Source organism: Hippopotamus amphibius, chromosome 5, assembly GCF_030028045.1.
Source record: "Hippopotamus amphibius kiboko isolate mHipAmp2 chromosome 5, mHipAmp2.hap2, whole genome shotgun sequence".
NCBI lineage: Eukaryota > Metazoa > Chordata > Mammalia > Artiodactyla > Hippopotamidae > Hippopotamus > Hippopotamus amphibius.
In genome coordinates this window covers 723357-749277 of record NC_080190.1, presented here as the reverse complement: position 1 = coordinate 749277, position 25921 = coordinate 723357, and the positions used below count along the sequence as shown (strand labels likewise).

The 25921-nt window shown below is 57.6% G+C and overlaps 1 protein-coding gene across 1 annotated transcript in view; it reads right to left on the bottom strand.

Annotated features, from left to right (window-relative positions):
• The window catches only part of CFAP46 (cilia and flagella associated protein 46), a 91551-nt gene extending 86635 nt beyond the window's left edge, over positions 1-4916 (bottom strand). The window contains exons 1-7 of the mRNA XM_057735818.1: positions 4868-4916; positions 4289-4413; positions 4014-4145; positions 3449-3513; positions 1763-1927; positions 866-989; positions 321-415 (exon numbers count right to left, since the gene is read on the bottom strand). Coding sequence (XP_057591801.1) covers positions 321-415; positions 866-989; positions 1763-1927; positions 3449-3513; positions 4014-4145; positions 4289-4413; positions 4868-4916 — 755 coding nt within the window. The remainder of the gene's footprint in view (positions 1-320; positions 416-865; positions 990-1762; positions 1928-3448; positions 3514-4013; positions 4146-4288; positions 4414-4867) is intronic.
• Positions 4917-25921: the final 21005 nt, after the last annotated feature.

Sequence of the window (25921 nt, the reverse complement as noted above, 5' to 3'; positions counted from 1 at the left end):
ATGCACTCACCTAGTTCCATCAGGGTTTTGCCTACACACGACTCTCCTTTTGTTCCGTCTCATGAAGTCTAGCGCCCCCTTCGGCAGGGCCTTCAGAAGCATCTGACATGGCTGCTGCCCCTATCTCCCTGAAAACCACCCTCCCTCACCGCAGAGACGCTGCACTCGCTCTGGCAGCCTCCCCGGAGCCTCTCCATGAAGGGAGGCAAAGCCCCGTCCACCCTCCAGCCTCACCTGCCGCTGCACACGCCGCCGCCACCCCTCCCCCCACCAGGGCACAGAGACTCCCGGGCGCCTGTCCCCCTCCCCAAAGCACGTACGCTTGTAGCATATTAATCTGGAAAGTGACAGACAGGCTAACAGAACTTCTCTTTTCTTCCTTTAACTGGAGCTCGTCCATTAATTCGTGCCGGACCTGTTATAAGATGAAGCAGACTATGAATTAAGATTTAAATAATTAGGAAGAGACCAGATATTGTGTTTAGCTATTATTTTGCAACTATCCCTCCTTTAAAAATAACATTTGTAATTGACAAGTATCGTCTCATGTATTATGCTTTATGTTTAGTTTTTCATATATAATTTATGTTGATTTCTATACATAAAATTAATAGGTGATGAACACCCTTTACACACACGGTTACAGTAATTAATTTACAAATTTTCTGCTAACGTTTTAAAAAATTCAGTGCTGTTAAAAAGGAAATAGTCACAAGGAAAAGGTTTTGTTCTGTTCACGCTTGTACATACGTATGTACGTTTTTCTGTCTCTCAGTGGATGGTTTTGGCTGTATCTATACACAATCTTATGAATAATGGCTTAAGAAAATGACTCCTTTCAACACTTCTGAATGCTCCAGTTTACCATGGAAGCAAATATCTGCCGATATTTCTGTGGCACGTGAGCCTTGATGAACGGTGCCGCGGTGGCGCAAAACTTCATAGCCTCCTCATTTTTTCCAGCTTGTAGATAACACTCCAGAAGTTCCCTGAATAATACAAAGATAGTGCATATTAAACCTGGACAAGGGCATTTTCTGCTGCAAATGTCTAATAACCAGGTTATTATACTTATATTATTTTTACGTTTTACCCACTTCAGAAAGACACAGGGATGGGCCAGCTCCTTACCCCACGCCCGGTCTGGGACTCACCGGGCTGGGAGAGCTCGGCCACTGTCTGCGAAGGGAAAGGGGCCTGTTCGGCTGTGATTACCAAGGGCTCAAACAGCGGCCATTCACAGAAACAGCATCGTTTCATTTATTTTCTGTTAAAACCTCCCCCAGCAGCTGTAAAGCAGGTGAGGAACGCCGCAGACTCTGGACCCCAGATTCAGGGCTGACCCCCGGGCCCTCCTGGGGTGTCCACGCAGTCACGGGCTGCACACAGGGCCAACCACGTACAGGCAAGTGTTGCTGAGCACGTTTTTGCCCGGCTGGCCTGCTGACATCTCTTCCTGTGGCTACACAGGACCTCTGTCCCTGGGGCGATGCGCTCGGGCCAAGCTTCCCTAAGTGGGGCTGCCTGGACGCACGCACATTCTGTCTGGGCTGTATGTTACTACATTCACAACTTATTTCTTTTCAAAACCACGAGCCAGGACTATGACAGGTTCCCACTTCCCGGGTTTTGAGTAGCGGCACTTGCCCTGTGGCAGCGCCCGTCGGACCAGGACACTGTGATGCCACCTACAGAGTTTAGAAACATCTGTGGAGAGTGGGGATGGGGAAGGCCAGCGTCTGCCGGGTGGCCCAGAACTCACAGCATCAGCTCTGCCCGCCAGTCCTTGTCCTCCTCCTCAGTCTGATTCAACACGTTCACAATTTGGGAGAGGCTGGGGATCAGGAGGTGATGATATCCAGGCTTGAGAAACGGCCTCACCATTTGCCAGTAGAGGACCGAGGCGTTATACACCAGGAAGTAATACCTGCGGCGCAGGGAGAGGGCAAGTGAGGCTCACCTTGAGCCAGCCCGTCCTGAGCCCCTTTCCGAGGGACTCAGGAACCTCTGTCTCGGGCAGGTGCAGCAGCCCTGCCCGAGCTGCCCTGGCCTGGCTGCCAGATGCACATGTGGGGTGGACACAGTGCACTCCCGGAGGCCGCCACGTGCCCTGCTCAGCAGGGGCTGGTGGCTCCAGTTCAGTCCCCGCCACGATGACCCGGCCATAGGCTCCTGGGTCCAGATCAGGGATCCTGTCACTCCCTCAGAAGTGAGCAGCTCCCGATAAAAGTATCCGATGAGCAAGGCCTCCTCTGGCATCCAAGGGATAGACAAGAATGGGCAAGTGCGGAGGAATCAAGGAAGGCTTCCCGGAGGAATGGGCCAGGAGAGCAGTACAGGGAGAGAGGCGAGGGTGGGGTCCCTGTGCCTGCAGAGGAAGTGCAAAGTGGTCGCGGAGGACGGTGGGGGAGGGAGCAGGGCACCCCGAGAAGCCAGGCTTTTCCCTAAGCGCTGCAGGAGCCCCCAGAAGAGCCCAAGTGAGGGAACACGGGGACCTCTCTGGGGGGGGCCACCTCAGTCTTGCAGGACCAAGGAACCTGGCGGGGCTGGCTGTCTGGTGGACGAGTGCTGACATTGCCCGCTGCGCCCTGGACAAGGGAGGGCCAGGCCCGGCAGGAAGACAAGGCTGCCCGCTCCTTCGCGGGGTCCACTCAGACACCTCCTGCACCAGCCCCCGAGGTTCCTGGTCCCCCAGGCAACCTGCATGTCCCCCCAAGACCCTCCCCAAAGGTGCCCACCGCTTGGGTTTCAGGGCTCCAGGGCACAGTCCCCCTGAAACACCCACTGTCCTTAGAACCTCTGGTTCGAGGTCAGGCCTCGCCATCCAGACATCCTTCTGAGGAAGAGTCCACAGGGCTGGGCCCTGCATCCCCAGCACCTACAGCAGGGGCTGGCCAGACGCTGGGAGGATGAAGAAATGAACGGAAGGCTTATGCTTAAATCTGCTTTAAATGTTGTGTCCTGTCTAAATAGGTTGTATCGATAACAGTTTGTATGCAAACTTAACAATTTCAATAATATTTAAGCAGTAATTAAGTAGAAAACCATGCTGGAGTTTCAGGGGAATCACCCCTCCAGACACGAGGCCTTGGGCCAAGCAATCTGCCAGGGGGTGTCCCCGCCAGTGGGCGCAAGGCAGGGAGGGAGCCTGGATGCCAACCCCCTAGAGAGAACCGGAAAGGGAGGTGCCTGGGGGCTGGTCAAAGGCAAGGTTCCCAGGGAGAATGCAGACCGAAGTCATCGCAGGTCACAGAGACCTTCATCCAGGGAAGAGGTGCAGTCAAGGGGTCGCATGTACAAGTGGACACGAGCCCACAGCCACAGATGCAGTGAAACACAAACAAAACAGGACAAAAACCCAGCGTCTAAACAGACAGAACCACCTGGTAAATTCTGGTTCTAAACCCTTTACACAGTCTATTAGAAGCGGCCGACCTCTCACGCCCACCTTGGTTCTCCTTTTGCAAAGTTGATCGCCTTCATATACTGTGTTATGCAGTTTTCAAAATCCTCCTAAAACGACATAAAGAACACACGAGATCAAACGTGCTACAGGCACGTCAACCACTGGTCACGGTCACGTCCCTGAACGTTGAGCAGCTCTGAAGACAGGCCCGGCCCTCGGGGTGTGAACAGGGGGAGTGGAGGCCGATGAGAAGCTCTCGGGAGCACCCCCCTCCCCCCCACGCCCCACCTGCCCTGCAGGCATGACCACAGCACCGGGACCCAGAGGTCGGAGGTCAAAAGGACACAGGCCAGACCCCAGGGCTTAGGGAAAAGCACTGATGGGAAAGGCGGCGTCTCACTTCACTGACGACGAAACTGGTCACCCAGCTCCAACAGAGCTGTTTCAGGTGGCAAACCAGCTAAAGCCGCGCTTCACCCCGCCAGGAGGCTCGAGGTCGTGTCGTACACCCAAGGCTTAGGATTCAAAAGGACAATAGAGAAAAGCGCGAGGAGCCGGCACGCAGGGCTGGCGGGCATGCTGGGACGGGGCCCGGGACAGCTCTCACCATGTTTTCGGTGGACTTGGGGGCACGCAGCTGGGCCCTGCACAGGTGCGCTCGGCCCAGAAACTGGGTGACCGGCCCCTTCACCTTGAAGTACATCCGGAGGCAGTCCTCGCTCACCTCTGGCTGCCCCATCTGCAAGAACACAGCCCCCGAGGGGTTCGCAGGCAGAGCTGCCTGCGGACCACCCACCAGGTGCTGCGGCTTCCTGCTCTACTCTAAGTCAAGAAATCGGGGTCCCCTGGAGGCGCCCCCCTAGAGCCCCTGGGACGACTCACCTTCAGAGCCTGTTCCGCACACAAAACAAACAGGTCGGGGCTGAAGCCTTCTGTGGGGTCAAGCTCTGACTTCCCCAGGTTGGCGGACTTGATCAGCTGGTAAGCCCTCTTCAGGGAGGCAGCATCTATCAGGACGAGAGTTGAGGAAGCCTGGGTCATCGCGCAGCCACCGCACCTCCGAGCAGCAGCGGGGACGGGGACGGTCAGGAGCCCCAGGACGGGGCCGGGGTCGCGCAGGCGCCGCCGCGGCTGGGCCGCGCTGGCCGGGGCCTCTCGGGGGGAAGGAGCCCGGGGGCGCGACGCCCCGAGGTCCGCCCTCCGGAGCCGCAGGAGCCGCGCGAGGGGAGTCGTTCCCGCAGGGCCGTTAGGAGGGACGGGAGCCTCCTTTTTCAGAGGCGCCCTGGTGTGCCCAAGGCAGGCAAGTCCTCGGAGCGTCGGCTTCAAGGGGTCACCGATCAGGCCGCGCGGGGGCCGAGCGGGCGGGGAGAGCCTCCCCGGGAGGGGGGCTCGCGGGCCTCGGCGGGTCCCGGGGTCTCCCCGGGGTGGGGGGTCCGGCGGGCCCCGGCCTCCCGCGCGCACCCTGCTGGCTCTGGGCGCGGGCCAGCTCCTGCGTTACGACCAGGTCCATGGCTGCCCGAGGTGGGTCAGCGCTCTCCCCGCGGACCCGGGGTTGCCTAGCGACGGAGAAGGACGCGGGACCTACGGGTCGGCGGCGGGACCAGCCTTGTCCGGGGCGAGCCCGCCGGGCGGCGGGGCGTGGGGGCGGGGCGCCCTGGGCGGCGGGTCCGCAGGCTCTGCCCCCGCCCCCCGCCCCGCCCCCCCACCCCGGGGGCGGGCCTGGCTTCCGGTCCCGGGCCCCTCCCTGCGCGTCCGGGATGCCCGGGTCCCGGCCCTGACCCCCGGCCCAGCCCTCTCGCAGTCGCCCCGAAAGCGGGCCTGCGTTCCTCGCGCTCTCCCCCACGTATCCCGCAGCCAGTGCTGTGCCCCCCGCCGCTGGCCGGGCTGGACGGGCCGCCCGTGCGGGGACGGGACATCACGCAGAGGGACCGGCTGTGCGCCGGTCGGGGGGGGGGTCGGGGGAGGGCCCCGAGCTCGGGGCACTTGAGCTGAAAGAGGGGCGGTGCTGGGCGCAGAAGGGAGCGGAGAGGACGCCCAGAAGGAGGAGCGCCCGCCGAGGCCTGGGTGGGGAGGGGGCCGGGGGGCACCACGCTGCGAATGCCGGGGGGGGGGGGGGCGGCTCCCCTCCCTGCTTCCTGCTGCTCTGCGCGGTGTGCGTGGGTCTGAGCGTGTTCCACGGGCGCCGCGTGAAGACGGGGTGATGGACGTGGGGCCGGGGAGGGCCGGGGGGCCCGGACTGCACACCCGGGGGTGGACGGGGCACGCGCCGGCCTGGGGAGCCCCGGGAAAGGGCCGGCGGTGGGGGCTCAGGAGGACGTCGCGCCTTCTGCCTGGGACACGTGGATCGCGAGGCTCTCGGAGCCGTCATTTGTGGGGGGAGAGGTCCGGGCTGGAGGCGCAGGCCCGTGAGCAGGTGCGCAGAGGTGATGGTGTGCGGTGAGATCGCGGAGCGGGAGCGCGGGGGGCTGGAGGCCGCCCTGCAGACCCCTGAGCCGTGGGCAGGAAGAGGTGCAGGGGAGACTGGCGAGTGGACAGGACGCCGGGCAGAGCTGGGTCCAGAAGCCACGGGAAGGGGGAGAGGGATCAGCCGGGTCACGCGGGGCTCGGGTGGCGATGTGAGCGCCGAGAAGTCGCTCCAGGTTCAGGAAGAGCTGCGTCCCGACCGCGGGTGGGGAGGGGTGGGGGTGGAGGGGGTGGAGTGAGGGAGGGGGTGGAGGAGTGAGCGGAGAGGAGGGGAGGGAAAGACTTGCATGCATAATTCTTGCAAGAAGTCTGGCTCTTCGAGGGGAGGAGAGTGGGGGCGGGGAGTGATGCAGGGCCTTGAGTGTCTGGGGAGGGGTCTTTTTAAAGGTGTAAGACAATTAAGCACCTTTCAGGTTGATGGCCTTTTATTCGTAAACAAAATGATCATGGATGTAAAAACCCCTGTGGCATCTACAAAACTACTACAACTACTTCTGAGTGAATTTAGCAAGCGGCAGGCTACAGCACCATCCTGGGACATCGATTGTATCTGTTGACACTGACAACCAACAGAAAGGCAGAGACATACAGTTTAAAACAGCATCAAGGGCTTCCCTGGTGGTTCAGTGGCTGAGACTCCGCGCTCCCCGTGCAGGGGGCCCGGGTTCGATCCCTGGTCAGGGAACTAGATCCCACATGCCTCAACTAAGAGTTCACATGCTGCAACTAAAGATCCCACATGCTGCAACTAAGAGTTCACATGCTGCAACTAAGACCCGGAGCACCCTAATAAGTAAATAAATTGTTTAAAAACTGTATCATCAAAACCAACTATTTTGGAACAAATTTAACAAAAGATGGGTTAGTACTGTCCCATTGAAAACTACACCACCTTGCTGTGGGAAACTCCAGGAGACCCCGAGAGCGGAGAGGGTTGCCGAGCTTGTGAGCTGGAGCTTATCTGTGATATGCCTTCTTTTTTTTTTTTTTTGGGGGGGGTACACCAGGTTCAATCAACTGTTTTTATACACATATCCCCATATTCCCTCCCTTCCTTGACGTCCCCCCCTCGAGTCCCCCCCACCCTCCCTGCCCCAGTCCTCTAAGGCATCTTCCATCCTCGAGTTGGACTCCCTTTGTTATACAACAACTTCCCACTGACTATTTTACAGTTGGTAGTATATATATGTCTGTGCTACTCTCTCACTTCTTCTCAGTTTCCCCTTCACCCCCCGCCCCCTCCCATACCTCGAGTTCTCCAGTCCATTCTCTGTATCTGCTTCCTTGTTCTTGTCACTGAGTTCATCAGTACCATTTTTAGATTCCGTATATGTGAGTTAGCATACAGTATTTGTCCTTCTCTTTCTGACTTACTTCACTATGTATGACAGATTGTAGTTCTATCCACCTCATTACATATAGCTCCATCTCATCCCTTTTTATAGCTGAGTAATATTCCATTGTATATATGTGCCACATCTTCTTTATCCATTCATCTGTTGATGGGCATTTAGGTTGCTTCCATGTCCTGGCTATTGTAAAGAGTGCTGCAATAAACATTATGGTACAAGTTTCTTTTGGGATTATGGTTTTCTTTGGGTATATGCCCAGGAGTGGGATGACTGGATCATATGGTAGTTCTATTTGTAGTTTTTTAAGGAACCTCCAAATTGTTTTCCATAGTGGCTGTACCAACTTACAGTCCCACCAACAGTGCAGGAGAGTTCCCTTTTCTCCACACCCTCTCCAACATTTGTTGTTTCCAGACTTTGTGATATGCCTTCTTCACAGGCCGACCTTCCCACTCCATGCAATCTCCATCAGAGACCCAGAAGCGCTTTTCTGGAAATCAACAGCTGATTCTAAAATTTATGCGGAAACTCAAAGAGCCTAGAAAGGCCAGGACAGCCTTGAGGAAGAGGAACAGTTGGGGGAGTCACACCCCTGGATTCCAAGACTTACTCTAAAGCCACAGAGTTTCAGGCAGTGTGGTGCTGGTGAAACACAGGTGAACAGACCGATAGGACAGAATAGTCCAGAGCCAGATCCACGTGGCTTCAGTCCATTGACTTCGCCAGATGAGCCACTTCAAGGGGGAAAAGGAAAGTCTTGGCAACAAGTGATCCCAGAAAAACCGGGCAGCGAGTTACCTGGAACCTGCATCACACCATGCACACAACTAATCTGAGATGGACCGCAGATAGACTTTACAAGTAAAATTTAACTGCGTGCAGCTTCTTGAGTAAAAGAAAATATTTTGCCACCTTGGACCAGACAACAGTTTCTTAGGTAGAGAATAAAAAAATGGCACCAAAGGAAAAGAAAGAAAGTTGATCTCATCCAAAGTGAAGCCTCTGCTCTTCGAAAGGCACTGTTAAGAAAATGAAAAAGCAAACTACAGACTGATTCTAAATAGTCACAGTGAACATATCTAACAAAGGACATGTATCCAGGTTATAGAAAGAAAACCAATAGATCAATAATAAAAAGACACAAATTTTTTTTTTAAAGGCAGATAAGGGTGATGAGAGAAGAAAAAAAGGCAGACAACTTGATATCTCAAAATTATATGATATTTGAATATTCAATACGATGTGAAGAGGTACTCTACATTGCTGGTAATCAGGGAAACATGAATTTTCAAGACGAGACGCCCCCGTAGACCCACTGGAATGGCTGACGTGGAAACAGCCGACGGGTGGGTGCTGCGAGTCTCCCACACTGCTGGCAGGGATGGGAAATGTGCCACCGCCAGAAAACGATGTTTGTGATAAGGTTGAACATTCCCCTGCTGTCTGACCCAGTAACCCTTCTAGGCATTTACCCAGAGGGACGACCGTGGACCCACAGAGGCGCGTACCAGAACGTTCACAGCAGCTTTCCTCCCAAAGCCTAGAAGGGGGGACAGCCCGAAAGCCCCACGGTGAACGGCGGTGGCCCAGTCACCATGGACCACGGCTCAGCGACAAAAAAGAGTGTACCAGCCACACGACCCCAAGATGGATGGGTCGGGGCGACAGGAGCAAAAGCGCCGGGCGTAAAAGCCGTCTGAGCGATCCTGTTTCCACGAAATTCTAGGACAGGCCCCAAGGCATCAGAAACCCGGTGGGGGCCTGAGTGGGAGGGGGCGGCGGACAAGGTCCACGTCTTGCTTGGAGACTCAGGCACGTGGCCATGTCCATTTTTCAGAACCCAGCAAAGCTGATATTTAAAGCGGGAGCATCTTCTTTTACTGGGATGACAGCTGAGCCAGACCCAACTGTGAGCTGGGAGTCCTGGGCCGGGCGGGGAAGCCGAGGGAGGCCGGGGGGTCTGGGGGGACTGGGTGTGGAGGAGGGTGGGGGAGTGGGTGACGAGAGGCTCCCGTGGGCCCTGAGGTTGGGGGCCGAGACCCCTGAGTGGCACTCCCATCCCCGAGAGGCTCCCGCAGGGCACAGCTGCTCACGTCCAGGGCGAGAGAAGGTCCCCTGGGGCCCTGTGGGGGGAAGGCTGAAGGAGCAGGTGAGGTGGGTGCGGGCACTGGGCAGAGGTGACCAGGTGGGAGAGCTGGCGGGCGTGGGGAGCAGGGGCCTGGGCACCCTGGGCCGGCCTGCGCCCTGTGACGTGGCTGGGAGAACCCAGCAGGGCAGCTGAGAAGAGGAAGGTGTCGTGGACGATTTGACAGTCGGCGGCTGAGGGACCGGCCAAGCAGCTCTCCCTCACCTGGCCTCCCAGGCTTCAGGGAGAGCTTGTCGTACTCTCTCTTCTCCCCTTCTTCCTCAGGGAGAGACCCTGGTTTTTAGCAGGACAAGATGTACCCAGTCCCCACCTCCCTTATGACCACAGCGGCCACGTGACCCAGCGCTGGTCACAGCAGTGCAGCCTTAGGGATGCCCCCAAAGGGAGAGCAACCCCTTCTTTGGTCCTTCCTTTTGTCTGCTGGTGGAAAAGTGGCTACGAAAACGGAGCTTGAGCATCCGTTTTGTGCCATGAGGGGGAAACCTTCGTGTTGGGATGAAGGAGCCCAGTCCCCTTGTGTGGGCAGCTGCTCAGTCCCGGGTGGCCTCATGTGAGAAAGAAGTAGACTTCTCTCTCATTGACTCTGCGGCTGCTTTGTGTTTCCTGCGACACGCTTAACCAACGTCCTCACCAGGCTTTAGCTGTGCCTGCTGGTGAAAGTTAGGGTGCAGATGCAGACCCCAGGGCAGTGGGAGGGTGGGGCAGACATCTGACACCTTTTCTGACAAGTGTCCAAGCTTCCTTAGATACAGCTTGGCGCCCGGCACATGATGGACTGTGGATACACACGTGCACGGATGACGAAAGAAGCTCTCCCTGGACATCACTTTGAAACCTAAACGCCATTCTTCCTTGGGGTCCGGAGCCCTGCACCATCTTGAGGGGATAAGGCTCAAGTCCCTGTCAAATTAGCCCGCGAGTAATGCTCACATTTGGTTCTCCAATGTGTCTTTGTTTATTCATAAAGACATCTGGCACCACTGCACACAGCAGTTATAAGATATTTATTCCCGCCGAGGAAGTGTCTCACAGACCCTGTGTAAGAGCCTTTCAGAGTCCTAGCACATCAAATATTAAACCTCCTGTTTCTAGTTTCACAGCAGCCTTACATATTACGAGTGGAAACAAAGTTACTTTTTGCTGGATCGTACTTCATTTAGCAAAGACAATTCAGGTCAGGCCCCCTCTTTGCTTTATTCGCCGGAGAATCAAGTTGGGAGCCGAGGGGCGCCCCGCGTTTCCCCCTGAAATTCTCCTCCCTTCCTCCCACACGCTGAGCGCCCGGAGGAGCCTGGACAGAGGCAGGGCGTCTGGCCGGGCGGGGCCCGCGGACCGCCTGGGAGCATCCCCGCAGGGCCCTCCGCGCGGCCGGTTCCCGGCGGGGCCGCCCGCCCGTGCTCCGGCTCCCGCGGGGCTTCTTCCCCTGGGCTGCGAGGGAAGGTCTCGCTCCCGCCAACGCTCTACGTGGAACCTGCGCCTGGACGTTGGGACGTGAGGATGCCCTGCGGTTTCTTCTCAGACAAGGAGCTCGGGAGCTTGTCCTCTTCCTTTCTGCTCTCTGCTCTTGAACTGGTTTCATAACACTGTGACCTTTCGTTTCTTAAAGGTCTGCTAGAGCTTGTGAAACGGGACATTTTCTTTTCTTGCTTTCAGGAGGTGCGTGTGTGCGTGTGCGCACACACGTGTGTGTGAATACATATGTGTGCTTGTATGTTCGTGGGGGGGTATGTGCACCTGTGTAGGGGTTTGTGTGGATATGTGCGCGCGTGTGTGTGCATGTGTGTGTGTGTGAATACATATGTGTGCTTGTATGTTCGTGGGGGGTATGTGCACCTGTGTAGGGGTTTGTGTGTGGATATGTGCGTGTGTGTGTGTGTGTGCGCACATGTGTGTGAGTACATATGTGTGCATGTATGTTCATGGGGGGGTATGTGCACCTGTGTAGGGTTGTTTGTGTGTGGATGTGTGCATGTGTGCGCACACGTGTGTGTGTGAATACATATGTGTGCGTGTATGTTCATGGGGGGTAGGTGCACCTGTGTAGGGGTGTTTGTGTGTGGATATGTGCGTGTGTGTGCCTGTGTGCACACGTGTGTGTGCTGTATCTCTTTGACAACCCTCTCATCTGTGGTAATTGGCTCCTCCTGGCTCAATTTGGTAATTTATATTTTCCTAGAAAAACATTCATTTCATCCAAACTGTAGGATATGTGGAATTGAACAAAGTAGTTATTTATGATCGTTTTCCATTTCCTCTGTATCTGGGACTATTGTCTTCTTATTTCCTTATTTTGTGTATCCTTTTTCTTGATTAGTTTAGCTAACTTATTTTTTTTTTAATTTTATTGTTTTCCTTTTATTTAAGAACAAGCTTTTGGATTTACTCATTTTCTATTTTTAAATCATTAATTTCTCCTTTAGCTCTGATCTCATCCTTCTGTCTGCTTAACTTCGCTGTATTTTTCTTCACGAATTGGATGCTTGACTTATTTTCAGCTTTTCGTGTTAATTAATAGAAGTGAAAAGGGTGACGTTCCATCTGAGCGCTCTGTTAGCTGTATCCCATGCTTTCTGACATGTGGTGTAGAAGCCTGATTCTCAAATTGTTGAAACGCGTTTTTCTTACAAACAGCTGGGGGCGTGGCAGGGCACCTGGCAGCCCAATGACCAGGAAACTGGCGGAGGCGCTGAGGGCCGAGGTTGGAGGACCTGGCGTCCCGCCAGCGGGTCCGGGACAGGGAATCCGGTTCCTATGTCAGATCCGCACCTGGTGTGCGTCACACGGGATGCTCAGCGAATAGCCTTGGGGTCACTTCTCTACCCGCACGCCGCCCGCTTTCCACAGGGTGACCTCTGACTTCGCAGGTCGCCCGGCCGGCTCGGGGGTCTCGGCAGGAGCCCCCGGAGCTCCGCCCGCTGCACGGGGCAGGCCAGGGCACGGCCTGCTGTCGAACATGAGCCCTTAGCGGCTGTAGGTCCAAATTCTGGATACGGTTTCTTGAGCAGCGGGGTTTTCCCCAGGATTGCTTTCTAGATATTCTGTACTCAGAGTTCTTCTCTCTTCGTTGGCTCAGTAGTTTCTTAGGAAAGTTGAAAGTTTTTTGTTTCCTGCTGCTTTAACTTCTCACCGTGTCGCATGTGAGCAGAGAGCATGGCCCGGCTGCACCTGCTCCGGGATTTACTGAGGCTCCTTCGGGCCCAGATACGTACCCAGTCCTTGTGATGGTCCCACAGGCTCTGGGAACATCGGACACCTGTCAGTTAGAGCCTGGTGCCGATTCTGCTGTCCAGGTCTCTGCAGCCTCACCTTTGGAAACACGGTGTCACTGGTGTGCTTCTGCCTGGGCCTCCATGCCTACCTGCGGGCTTTGTTGCTTTCAGGGCGGCCATTCCATCTGCACTGGCGGTGTCACCTCTGTCATGTTTTTCATTTTTTTGGCCTGGAGTCCAGCCTCCTTTGCACGGCCGCGTGGTGCTCTGCTACACGAGCACGCGTGATTGCACACCCGTTCCCCTGTTGTGGGACTTTGCGGGTGTAGGCCTGCTGTTATGAACAAGGTAACCATGAGTTCCACGTGCAAGTGTTCCTCGGACGTTCGTATTCATTTTTTTGGGCAAAAGGTGAGCAGTGGGAGGCCAAAGCCCAGGGTGGGTGTCTCTTGCTTCACAGAAACCGCAAACTGTTTTTCAAAAGGCTGCACACCTCACATTTCCACCAACAAGGCAGGAGGATGCCGGTTGCCCAGTTGTTTGGCAACCCTTGGTGTTACCTGTCTGTTATCTCAGGCGTTCCAGTGGGCGTGAAATGGGGTTTCAGCGTGCTTTGGATTTGCATTTCCTTAGTGACTAGTGATGCCGAGCGCTTTCGTGTGCTCCTGGACCTTCGTGCGCCCCACTTTGTGAAGTGCCGGTCCGAGCCCGCCCTGGTCACCTTGGCTTCCTCGGGAAACGGCCGCCGCTTTCAGGTCCTTAGCGCAGACCTGTGCCGGCAGCCTGAGGCGCCTTCACTGCCTGAGTCTGCGTTACTCTCCCCTCCCCAGAACCAATTTTGTACTAATTTTGACTTTTTCTTTGTTTTTTTCTTGATTCAATTGGCAGTTGGTTTAGCGATGTCATTGCTGTTGTTATTTTGCTTTTTTTCAGAAACAGCTCCGACAAGATACTGAACCAGTAGGCTGTGCAAACCCCGCACAGACCGCAACCCGCAGGACGCCCGTCAGAGGGAAGGGGCTGGTGCCGGCCCCGGGGAACGCGCCCAGGCTCAGCGCGGGGACGCGGCCAGGCACTGCGCACGTTCCTCTGGGCAGTTGTGCTTACACCACTGACCCTGTGTGTTCACGCGTGACCCCGAGGGTGGCCGCTCCCATCAGGGTGGCCGGGGGTGGGGAGGGACTGGTGCCTGGCCTCCCCCCATCACTGGCCAGCGGAACACAGGCAGCCTCAACGCGGGAGCCATGCGGGCACCTCCTTTCTCTGCCCCCCAGGTGTGGACGTCTCCGGAGACCCCCCGGCGGGCACGGCAGAGGCTGCTTCCCCAGGATGCGCTGCCGTGGGCTCCAGGCCACTGGGCTTTGGCAGAGCCCCGAAGGCAGGCTGGGAGCAGGACGCTGCCTAGTGGGGAGGGGGCGCGGGCTGCCCCCGGCAGGCTGGGTCACCGAGGTGAGTTAGGGGAGCCTGTGACCCTCCCCGTGGCCCCGCGCTGGAAGGGGAAGCGTGACAGCCATTGACATGTCCTGGCGGGCTTGGCCTGGGCGCTGCAGGCTGCGGGTCCGGGCTGCCTGTCGGGTGTGATCTGGCCCCTCGGAGCTCCTGAGGCTCCCGCTGGAGAGCAACGCCCTGGATCCACGGAGCCCAGGGCTCCCGTTCACGCTCTGGGCCAGGCCCACCTTGGGGCCCGATCCCCGGCCTTCTTGGCTCGGTGCCCTGACACGGCAGCGCCTCCAGGAGTCACGCTTCTGGTGTCCTTCCTCTAAGGGATGTTGGGGCGCGTGGTGGAGCCCTGTCCCCGGGGCGCGGCCTGACCGCTGACGGAAGAGGCACAGCCGCGGTGAGACGCAGCGCTGAGCGGCCCTGGGCAGGAAGGTCCTGGGCCGGGCGGCAGGGCTAGCGGGGCAGGGGAAGCGCGGCAGGGTGCATCGGGGCGTCGGCCTGCCTCCTCGGCGGCCGTGGGCACCGGCGTCTCCGTCTGGGTTCCTCGCCGTCTCTGATGTGCAGCTGGGGCCCCAGCCCAGCCCTGTGTCCCCTGTGCTGGACTCTGGGGTCCCTTTATTCCATTTTGATGACTGAAGTCTTCCCCATTGAGCACACACTTCTCCTTGAACATCAGGGACCCAGTGACCACCTGGGCCAGGGGCTCTGCCCGCAGCTGCAGGGGTGACCGGCCACCACCCGCAAAGAGGCCTGCCCCCTTCCGGCTGGGGCGCTGCTGGCAGTCTTCTCCGGGCCAGGGCCTGGACAGTCGAGGTGCCCAGGCATGGAGGGAGTCTGCGCCCACACGGCCTGAGCCCCGGCTGGACTTCGCGTCTGGCTGACCCCGTAGAGACAGAGCACGACAGAGACACCGGAGCAGGACCCCACGTCTGTGTGATGTGTGGGCCTCGGACCACGGCTGACCAGGCCAGGGTGGGAGGCGACCTTTTGGGACCACAGACGCCCTCCAGGGTCTGTGCAGAGTTTGCAGGTTGGCTATCAGCCTCCTGTTTACCGACTCGCCAACCCCCGAGAGGGCCCAGACGTGTCTTTGTGTCACTGAGTCTGCGCCCCTGCCACGCCCTGACCCTGCTCGGGGACCAGCGGGGCGGCAAAAGCCTGGCTCCTCTGCCGTGTGGGCACCAGACCGCCCTTCATTTTCAGTTTACGTGATTCCTCTGGAATTGTGTCTCCTGTTGAAATGGTTCCCTACGCCCAGGTCCCGCCCAGGAACGGGCTGGGTCGGGGGTCGGGGGCCGGGGGCCGGGGCCGAGGCAGCGGGCAGCCTGGGTCCGGGACGGAGTCACCGAGTCCCTCCGTTGGGACGTCTCTCCGTGCCTGTCCCCCTCCCACGGCTCCGCCCCCGGGACACCCGTCTGGAGGAGGTGACCTGGGAGGCTCCGGTGCTGCCGGCCCCAGCGCTGGGTCCACCCTGAGGGCAGACGCGCTGGACGGAGCGACCGGCATCCCCTCGTCAGAGTGGGGCAGACGGGGCCCGGGCTCTGAATCTGGGGGCGTGGAGCCTCGTCCCCAAGACGCCAGGGTTCGTCATCGGGGGGAGAGGGATGGGCAGAGAAGCGCCAGCCCCTCACCTCCCACGGGGCCGTCCAGTGGGCCCTGCAATCAGGGCGCAGGCCTGGAAGTCAGCCTCAGCCCAGGTCAGCACAGCTGTGCACGGCCTGGATACAGTCTGACAGACGAGCCACGTGCAGGTCAGCAGGCGGCCCCGGCTCCCAGGTGAGGGCACACGTGGCCCCCAGACCGCCGGGACCGGTTGTGGGACGTGAGCCTCGAGGAAGGGGAGCTCGAAACCCAGGCGATCACCGGGGCCTGCTGCAAAACCAGGAGACGCGCGGCCACAGGCTGGAGGCCCCGTGCTGCGGCGCGGTGTGGCCTGGGAGACCCCAGCGCAGCCGGGACGTCCCGCCTCCTGTCCTGCCCTCCGGCTGGCTGGGCACCTGCGGTCTTGCACCAGGGCCCCTGGCTTCACCTTCTCCCGAGAGCAAACCGTGTGGCTGGCAGAGTGTGGACCCTGCCTGCCTCCTGGAGAGACGCCAGCGCCCGTGACGTCCCCCTTCCAGAGCCCGGCCCTGCGTCCCTCTGTCCCTCCCCCCCCCCCCGGTTGCTCTGTCCTCACGGGGGTCTGCTCTCACCACCCCCTCAGTGTCGCCTGTGCAGGCTTGACCAGGGAGGGAGGGCGTGTGTCTCCAGTCCTCCATCTTTATCCAGAATTGGGTTTGGCGGACTTAGCAAAAATCAAACAGACTCAAAAGGACACCCAGTTACGTGCGAATTTCAGATAAAAAATTAATTTTTTGTATGAAAATGTCCCACAAAACACTGCACCGTTCAAATATTGTATGGCTCGTATAGATACTAAAAATTTCATCTAAAATTCAAAATCAATGAGACATATTTTATCTGGCAACCCTACCCAGAAGCTTCGACCTGAGAACTTTATATTCAGCCAAACTACCTCCCAACATACTTGCAAAAACTCAGGAAATGTGGGCCCCAGGAGCCCTTTCCGGAGAGCCGGGGAGAAAGCAAACCTCAGTCACTGGAGAGCGGGCCGGGGGTGGGGGGCTCGAGCCCAGAGCCGGGGGCCTGGGCTCCTCCTCGGGCGCCGCTGGGCGTTAGGGCCGCAGGACAGAGGTCGGTGTTAGGGAGGAAACAGAGAACTCACTTCAGTAACAACTGTTGTGAAGGGCGGAGAGGGACAAGAAGGTAGAAAACAGTTTTTAAAAATCATTTAAAATTGATAAATCAAGTAGGAAAAATGGAAGAGTATTTAAATGTGTCGAATAGACTCCAGACACACTAAGGAAGATGTTGCTCAATGAAACCTGGCTGGTGGGCAGGAAGGCCCGGAGTCACGACGTGGAAAACATCCCATAACTCTGTGGTTACAGAGAAACGACAGGAGAACCCTCACCCTGAAGGCGCGTCCTCTGCAGCGTCGGAAGGAGCTCCCAGACGCCAAAGCAGAGCAGACGCAGATGATTTGCTAAAGGAATAAGAAAAAAACAATAAAGACAGAAAGCGTCACATAAAAAATTTAAAATATGAATAAATATAAAATATAAACGAAATGAGAGACAAATATATATATATATGTAATAAGACCAATTTAATATCAAGGTAAGAGCCCAAACACTCCTGTTGAATGAAAAAGACTCGGAGTACAAAGCAAAGCTAGTTATTTGCTGTTAAAAGAAACACACAGACAATGCAGTGACCCGGAAAGGCTGAACATCAAAGAGGAGGGAAAGGCGTGAGAGAAAATGCAGGAGACAGAGCGACAGAGAAGGAGAGGAAGGAGGAAGGAGAGGAAGGAGGAAGGAGGAAGCAGAGACTGCATCCTGGGACCAGACAAGGTTGACATCAAACCTGGAAAGCATCAACCAAAAAGAAGTAGAAAAACATTAATACCGGAGACGTTAACTCTGCCTCAAAGACAGATCAGGTAGACAAGTGTAAGATTTCGTATATTAATAATAGCCCTTCAACCCAGATATCTGTATATATCTCCTGCTGAAAATGGAGGATAAACTTTCAAGTGCCCAGGGAGCATTCAAGTACTGGTCATGAATTAAGTGACCCAAAATCCCTCCACGTAGCCCCGAAGGAGAGAGAGAACAGTCTCATCATAAGGCAAAGTGAAAGCACATCTAGAATCTGGCCACGCTGACCGGGTGAGTGTGTTTGTGTCTTAAAGAACTCTCAGACTCAAGACGAAATCAGAACAAGTGTATTAAATAGAGTATCTCAGAATAGCCAGAGGGGAGGTCCGGCACATCCTGCCAAAGACAGTGCTGGGAGAAAAATAAATACCTGAGATTATAAACCAAAGGTAACCCTAGCCGTCCAACTCAAGTTCTAGAAAAGAATGACATCAACGCCAGAAAAGCACAGGGAAGGAATTAAAAAGATAACAAAGAAAATAATTAGAAAACAGAAGAACCAAAGCGCTGATAAATAAATCAAACACCCGGTTGGCCTGTCACTAATTAAGAAAAACTGAGAAAGCGCAGACATACAAAATAACAAATGACAAAGGAGCAAACACACAGAGATTTAGAATTTAAAGTCCTGAGAGAGTGCTTTGCCTTTGTGGATGCTTTTCTAGGAAAATGTAACGTATAAAAGCTCCCCCAGCAGAGAGGGAATCTCTCAACGGACCAGTTACCATAGAAGAAACACTGAACATTGTTAGAGAGCTCTCCACCCCCGAGAATTAGCCCAGACAGTTTCACAGGGTCAGTGTGCAGAATCTTTTAGGAAAAGGCAACTCTTGCGATTTCCAGAAGACTGGAAAAGAGAGAAGAAACTGCCATCTTCTCGGATAGAAAGATTCAGTATTACAAAGATATTGACTCCTTTAAACAGAATTAATAGTTAATGCTATTTAAACAGCTTCAGAGCACAGAAGAAGGAAACACACAGACAACATCTGTGAAGGCAGAGCAGTATGGATATACGCTTTCGACAAAGGTCTGACACAAAAGCGAAGAGGACAAGCAGTCGCTCTTATGAAAGTCAGTGTGAAAACCTGAAATAAATAAGATATTACACAGGAGGCTGCAGCAGCACGTGAAGACGAGTGCTGTCTCGTGAGCAGGTGGGACCATCCTAGGAGTTCAGGGATGAGTTCACACTGCGACGTCTGTTCTTCTACATCTGCATGCTGCAAGCTCAAACAGAAAAAAAAGTATGACTCTTTCCATCGCATCTATTCTTGATTGAAAACCCTAAAGAAATGAGGTAGAAAGGAGCATTTTCCAAGATCCTGCTTAATGGGGACTACTATAGTCACGTCAGAACACGACAGAGATGCTCTGTATCACGTTGATGTGATTTAATAAAAGAAAGGAATGGGGGCGTAAAAATGAGAAAAGAGGTAAAAACCACTGTTATTTGTGGGTGGTAGGGCTGTACAGCTGCAGGGCCCCCGTTACGAACAAGAGAGTCCACACGGCAGGCTGCAAAACCGATTGTGACAGTCCTTAGACTTCCCGTAAAAACAGCGGCCATTTAGGAGGAAACTGGGGAAACGACCCCGTTTACAGCAACCGCGGCCCCTACAACGACACAGGCTAAAGGCCCAGGGGTCAACCTCACGCGAAAGAGGGAAGACATTCCCGCAGAAAGCTTTCAGTGCTACTGAAGACCCGAAAAGTAGCCTGGGGAAAATAGAAAGCACTGCCATGCTCTTGGATAGAAAGACCCAGAATTGCAAAGATATTCCTCCTCCCTAAATTAACCAATAAATTTAGGTTATAAATCAAAGGTCATTCCAATAATAACACCAATAGGGAAGGGGTGTACGTGTGTGTTGAAGAACTGGCCGTGTTCATTCTCAGTTTTCTTCTGAGAAACAAATACATACAGCTGACCCCAGACAGCTCAGGGCTCATGGACTCAGGTGCAGCGATGGTGGCCGGGCCGCCGGGGAGGGCTTCCACCTGCCACCGCTGGCGGCTCAGGACGGGAAAGGCTGTGGCCAGCACCCCCCCACCTGCGCTCCCTTGCACGGTCCTCTAAGGACGGCCCACACGGCAGAGAGCTCGCAGGTGTCCCCTTCAGTATCCATGTCTTTCTTCAATGGATTGGAAGGTGAAACCGGCTCCTGCCTTAATTTTAAACAAATGACCTCGAGAGGGCCAGGGGAGAGGGTGGCCAAGCCCTTGGTGGCCCCGTCAGCACCCGCTAAGGGTCTCCCATTATTTGCTGGAATATGCATGGAAGTATGAAAAATTAAGCATCCGTAGTTTGCCTTGTGCTTCATTATTTATTAAGTGAATCACTTTTCTCTTGGTGAGGAGTGTCTGATCTTTTCCGAGGAAAAAAGGTGGGTGAGAGCAGCAGCCCTCTATTTTGAGATTGAAATTAAAATTTAAATGACTTCCCTCCCAAAGTGGAAACTGAATGAAGTGTGTATAAATGCAGAGGGATTGAAAATGAAAAACCCAAGAGCTTTTTGTCATGCGTTTTGTGTACGTCAGTTTTGTTCAGATCTCTCCCCTGATCGACTCTGAGCCCATCGCGTCCCAGGACCAGCCCGCCCCCCAGCCCCCAGCCTGTTCAGGAGGGGAGCCCGGCCTGGCACCCGTCCGGAGTCCTCACGGGTTCGGCTGGGACAGGGAGGGGGCTGGGTGTCACTTCCTGGGCGTGAAGTCGCCTCTGGATGGACGTGGCCCCCGTGCCCCCGCCCTGCCCTGCCCGGCGGGTTTGCTCCGAGAGCATCCCCAGAGCCGCAGGTCGGGAGGAGGGAGGGGCCGGGGGTCCACGGCCTTGGTCTCTGGGGGCTGCCACACAAATCAGCACAGACTGAGCGGCCGCAGCAACAGGCCCGTCCCGGGGGCAGAGGCGCAAACTGGCCTCTGATTCGCTCCGAGGCTCGGGGAGGCTCCTCCCCACCTCCCGCGGCTCCCGGCGGCCCCGGTCCTTGGCTTCTGAGCACACCAGCCCGTCTCTGCGCCGGCGTCCCATGACACCCCCCGTGTCTCTGTCTCAAACCTCCCTCTCCCCCCCTCCCACGGGGTCCACCCTAAACCCAGGATGATCTCCTCTCCAGACCCTGAATCACGTCTGCAAAGACCTTATTTACAGATAAAGTCAGGTTCACGGGCACCAGGGGCCAGGACACGGACACATCTTTTGGGGGGACACCCTTCAACCAAACACACGGCGACCCCCCCTCGGAGGAAGGAGAGCTTTAGAGCTGCTGAGGTCTTAAGCCAGGTTTATTTCAAGATTTTAGTAAAAGGGACACCACTTCTGGGGAGCAGTTCCATTGTGTGGGTGTGGGGGGGGCAGGAGCTCCCACCACCACCAGGCAGCCCCCCGGGCCCAGGCGGCGTCCCGCCGTCCGGCCGGGTTCCGACACCCCCTGCCCGGGGAGGCGGCCGGTCCCGCAGGTTCCGGGCTCCGTCCCACGGGACTGCCCCCCGCGACGCCCCCACCCCGCACGCCCGTCCCGAGGGCAGGCGGCCACCTGGGCTCCCGGCGGACCCGCTGTCGACGGGGGGTCCCGACAGCCCCTCCCCGGGCTCGACGCGTCTTCTAGAACGGCTCCCGGAGCTCAGAGAAACCGTCACTCCCCAGATCGCCGCTTCTCCTGAAAAGACAGGACTCAGGACCCGCCGGGCGGACGAGGTGTGGGCAGGGGCTCCCGTGCCCTGCCGGCACCCCTCTCCCCGCATCTCCACGTGATCGCCAGCCCGAAGCCCTCCAGGCCCGCCCGGCCCGGTTTCTGCGGAGGCGTCGTTGCGTAGGCTGTTCGGCGAGGTCCCTGGCCACGGGCGGCTCATCCCACCCCAGCCCCTCTCCCCTCCCCGAGGTCTGGGGGTTCCAGCCCTCGACTCTGGTGGGGTCCCTGCAGCTGGCTGCCGCCCTTGGGGACCTTCCCAGAGTCTCCCTAGGCCCATAAAAGTACCATAAGCGCCCGCGGAGGGACGGCGGGGCACGCGGCGGCTCTGCCTCTGGTTTCTTGGGGAGCCCCCACACCGCTTTCCACGGAGGCTGCCCCACTTTACACCCCGCGGTCCACGCTGACCTCGTGGCAGACGTCCCCTGGCCAGATTCTAAATGAAGTCTTTTTGGCCTCGAATTATCTTTGGGATGTTCCGGAGAGTCCCTGGACGGTCTTAAAAGATTTGTTCTCTCCCCTTATAAAAAGAGGGGTGTTAAACAGGCTCATGTGATACTTTACGTTCAGGGAGAACTTTATCAAATAGAAGCGATGATCAACCCTCTTTCCCCAGCCATCTAAAGGTCTTCGCGCTCAGACCAAGAAGTTCTCTCCAGACTCAGAAACTGGGTTTAGGACTTGCTCCAAGTATTACCCTTTGCCTCTCTTTGTCTCCGTGCAGCGCCTCTCGCTGCTGCCTGACCGCGGACACCAGATGGAGGCCTCCCTTGCCTGGGGCTCGTCTGCATTTCTGACTCCTGAGTGAGAAGGCACAGGCCTGTCTCTCCTGAGTGGCCACGACACGGTTCAGGCTGTAAGGCACTAATGCGCTATGCATATTCCATCAGGTCCGAAACGCCGTCTGTGTCTCCGCTTCCAGCAGAAGACAAGGTGTCCCATCTAGTAGAAGCTGGAGACAGCTTATTGGAAAAGACATCAAGGAAAAACTGTCCTTGAACTTTGCTGGAAGGGACCCATCTACTGCAAACTTGCTACAGTTACGGCGAAAATCTATGAACTCTTCAACCAGATTGTATTAGACAACGGCACAGCTTCAGACAGACAGGTTACTATCCAAACAAGGGAGAGTGTATGTTATGACATCAGGTGGCTGTGTAAATAGCTCAGAAAAAAATTGAAACCCAGTTAGATATTATCCAGAAACCCAGCAGATTGACTTGGAAAAGTCAAACCTGAATCTGATTATAATTTAACCAATTAGTTTAATTAATTGGTCCCTTGATGACACCAGCGGGTTAATTTGGGGCCAATGCACGCATGGCCTCGGTATTACCCTGTCCGGCTTCTTGGGTCTGTACATTTATGTTTCCCATCAAATTTAGGAAATTTGGCCATGGTGGCTTCAAATTTTTTTCTGCCCAATTGTCTTTCTCCTTGACTTCTGGATATTCTTACACTCTGTTCACTTCTAAAAATCATTTTTCTCTCTGTTTTCAGGTTGGATGATTTCTATTGATCTGGTGATGTGAGCTTTGGGGGAGCTAGGCGAACAGGGGCGTGAGCTGGGCTGGAGTCAGGGGTCCCCAGTCTTGGTAATGACCAAACTCGCCCTGCGAGGGGTCGTGACCCCTTTCAACTGCCATCTGGGGTCAGGACACTGTGGCTGAAGCACCGGGTGCCACCCCAGCCCGTCCCTCCCAGCTGGAAGGGGCACTGACCGAGAACTGGCCTCCTGCCCCTCGCTGGGCCTCAGTCCCAGGGCACCCGGCTCCTCTGCCAGGGAGGCCGGCCCAGCCAGCCTGAAGGCCATCGCTTCACAGGGGCCGCACCAGTTGTGGTACGGATGCCCCCAAAGCCCACTGGCGCCAGAGGCTTCCCCCAAACTCGGATGGAGAGACCGCCCCACCAGGAATCACCCGTCTCCACCGCACACGCTCCAGCCCCCAGAGCAGCAGGGTGCAGCCCTGGCCGGCTGGGACGGAGCCCCCGTGATGCACCCGCCCCAGCGAGTCAGGAGGGTCACAGACAGCCCTCTGGGCGGCATCCAGGTGACCCCACGCCCCTAGTGGATACGGGCCATTGCCAGGTGGCCAAGGGCAGACCAGGCCCCGTCTGTGCTGGACCAGCCCTGGAGGCTCCTCCCTCCCTCTCTGTCTCTCTGTCTCTCTCCGTCTCTCTGTACCTCTCACTCTGTCTCTCTCTCTGTCTCTCCCCCTCCCTCCCTCCCTCTCCGTCCCAAGGTTCACCGTAACTTAGTAAACATACGGACCATAACTTAGTAAACATACGGGCCTGGGTTACACAAGCCCTACTTGCAGCCTGAGTGGATACCTTTAAAAATAAAACTTGTCAAGTGTTATCACATTCCTGAGCTGTCCAGTCTCGGCCACTTCAAGCCACACGGGCAGCGGCCGGGCACCTTCAGGGCAGGACAGGACCCCCCCTTGGCCCCTGGCTTCTCTCCGCCTCCCTCTGGCCTCGGGCTCTGGGAGGGCTAGGGCGGGTGCTGGGGTGGCCGTGGGAGCTCTGGCCGCAGCTGGAGGCTCCTGCTGGAGACGCAGGTGGGTTGGGGCACCAGGGGTGCCCGCTGTCCCCACCCCGGCCCCTCCAGGACGGATCCCCAGTGACAGACCCAGGGCACGGCCCAGAGTGCCCGACCTGCCGCCGTCCCCCCGACCGTCTGGAGGGGAGGCCCAGCCCCCGCACCACCCTCCTACCAGGTGGGCCCAGCCAGGCACCCCCGGGGTCTCGGACACAGAGGAGTAAGCCCGGGAGTCAGGTCCCCAGCACCCACCCGAGACCGACAGCGGGACGTCTCCGCGTGCCCCGTGGAGGGACAGGGACAGGCGCTGGTGTCTCCAGAGCCCAGCCTGGGCCCCCGGGAGCTGGGCCTGCAGGCTGCGAGGGGGTGAGGCCCAGCCCCGGGCCAGGCTGGGGGACTGGACGGGACGCGCGGGGCTGCAGCCTGGAGGGGCGGGCCGCGCGCTCGGAGGGACGCGGGTCCCGCGGCAGCCTGCGGTGGACGCCCCGCTTCCTCGGGGGTGAGGCGCCGGCCCCGCCTCCCCTGACTGACCGCCGAGCGGGAGACCAGGACCCCCTCGGCGGGGCGGCCACGCTGCGCAGGTGAGCCCACACGGCGGCCCAGCCCGGGCTGCCGCGGTCAGTGTGGGTCCCCTGCTGGGGGCCAGGAGGGGCCCACGCGCAGTGAGGGCTCCTGCGAAACCCCTCCTGGGTGCGCGGTCAGCCTGGCGGCTCCTGTCGGGCTCCAGCAGGCCCGTAGCACGGCCACCCGAGGGGCTCTCTGCGGGCCTGCTCTGGCCCTGCTGCTCTTTCAGGCTCCCTCGGCGTCTGGTTACAAAGAGCGGAAGGCACAGCAGAGACGGGGGGGACTCGGGCTCCTGGGAGGCCAGCCTGGAGCCGTGAAGACCTCAGGCCACTGACGGGGCCACAGGGGCAGGCGTGAGGTGCGACGTGTCCTGACTCCTGGATCCTGGTCCCGCCGGGTGCGGCCTCCCCTCTGCAGGGGCTGCCCCCTCACTCCCCAGCGGGGCCGGGCCCACACCCAGTGCGGGTGGTCAGCGGGGGGCAGCTCAGCACGGGGGCTTCGGGCCACACGGGTGGCTCCCGGTGACGCGCAGGCTCCGTGGTGGGTCCCACGTGGTGGGTCCCACGTGGTGGGTCCGTGTAACCCACCGTGTGCACTGGGGACGCCTGCGGGGCAGACGGCTCTGGACCTGCTGGGACTTCCAACGTGCAGGCGCTGGTCCTGCGGGTTTCAGGGGTCGCTGCACTCCACCCACCGGCTCGTGGGGACGAGCCCCCGCCCGGCAGGCACTGCCACGGGCTGCCCCGCTGGCGTCGGCAGGCCCCCCTCGACCGACGCCCCGCAGCCCCTCAGCTGCGGTCTGCTTGGCACTGCCTTCAGGCACATTGTCATCCTTCATCTTGCTGGCTCGCGACCTAATAAAAAGCTTTGCATGCATATTTTATTCTGCATGTGGAATTCATTTCATTTCTGCAGGAAGGAGAAATTAGAAAAAAGTGAGTTCATTATGGGTGGGTGTCGATTCTGCAGAGTCTGGAAGGGGTGCTGCTTTCGGATGCCCTTCAGGTGGAAAACCAGCCCTGCGCACTGGAAATGAGCCACACGAGGGACCTGGAGCCGGCCTCAGGGAGAGCGTGTCGGGGGCCAGGAGCCCTGGGAGTGGGTGGCGAGGGGAGGAGGGGAGGTTGGAGGCCACGGCGGGGTCTCTGAGTGTCTCCACCAGCCTTGGGACGGGATGTCACCTGCCCCCAGAAAGAAGCCCTCTTGGCCCCGAGCTTCAGAAAGGCCCCCGGTGGCCGAGCCCACCGAGCAGGGCACTGGTGAGGGGCCTGGGAAGGCCACGAGGCGGGCGGTGGCTGAGCAGGAAGGGTGGGAGGTCACGGGTCACGAGGCTGTGGGGGGAGGGGAGAAGGACCCGTCTCGGCCTCCACACTCAGCACCCCTGAGGGCCGGGCCCCCATGGCAGGTCCGAGCACTGGGGTGAAGGAGCGGGTGGAACACACCTTGGTACCAAAGTACAACGCGACCCCCCGACGCAAAGGAAAACACGGTCCGGGCCGGAGGGCGCTGTCGTCTGACGCTGCTGAGAGAGACACGATTGTCGGCGGGACAGAAGGAAACCCAGAGGCAGGCCCACGCGAGGTGGTCAGGCGACGCGTGATGGAGGG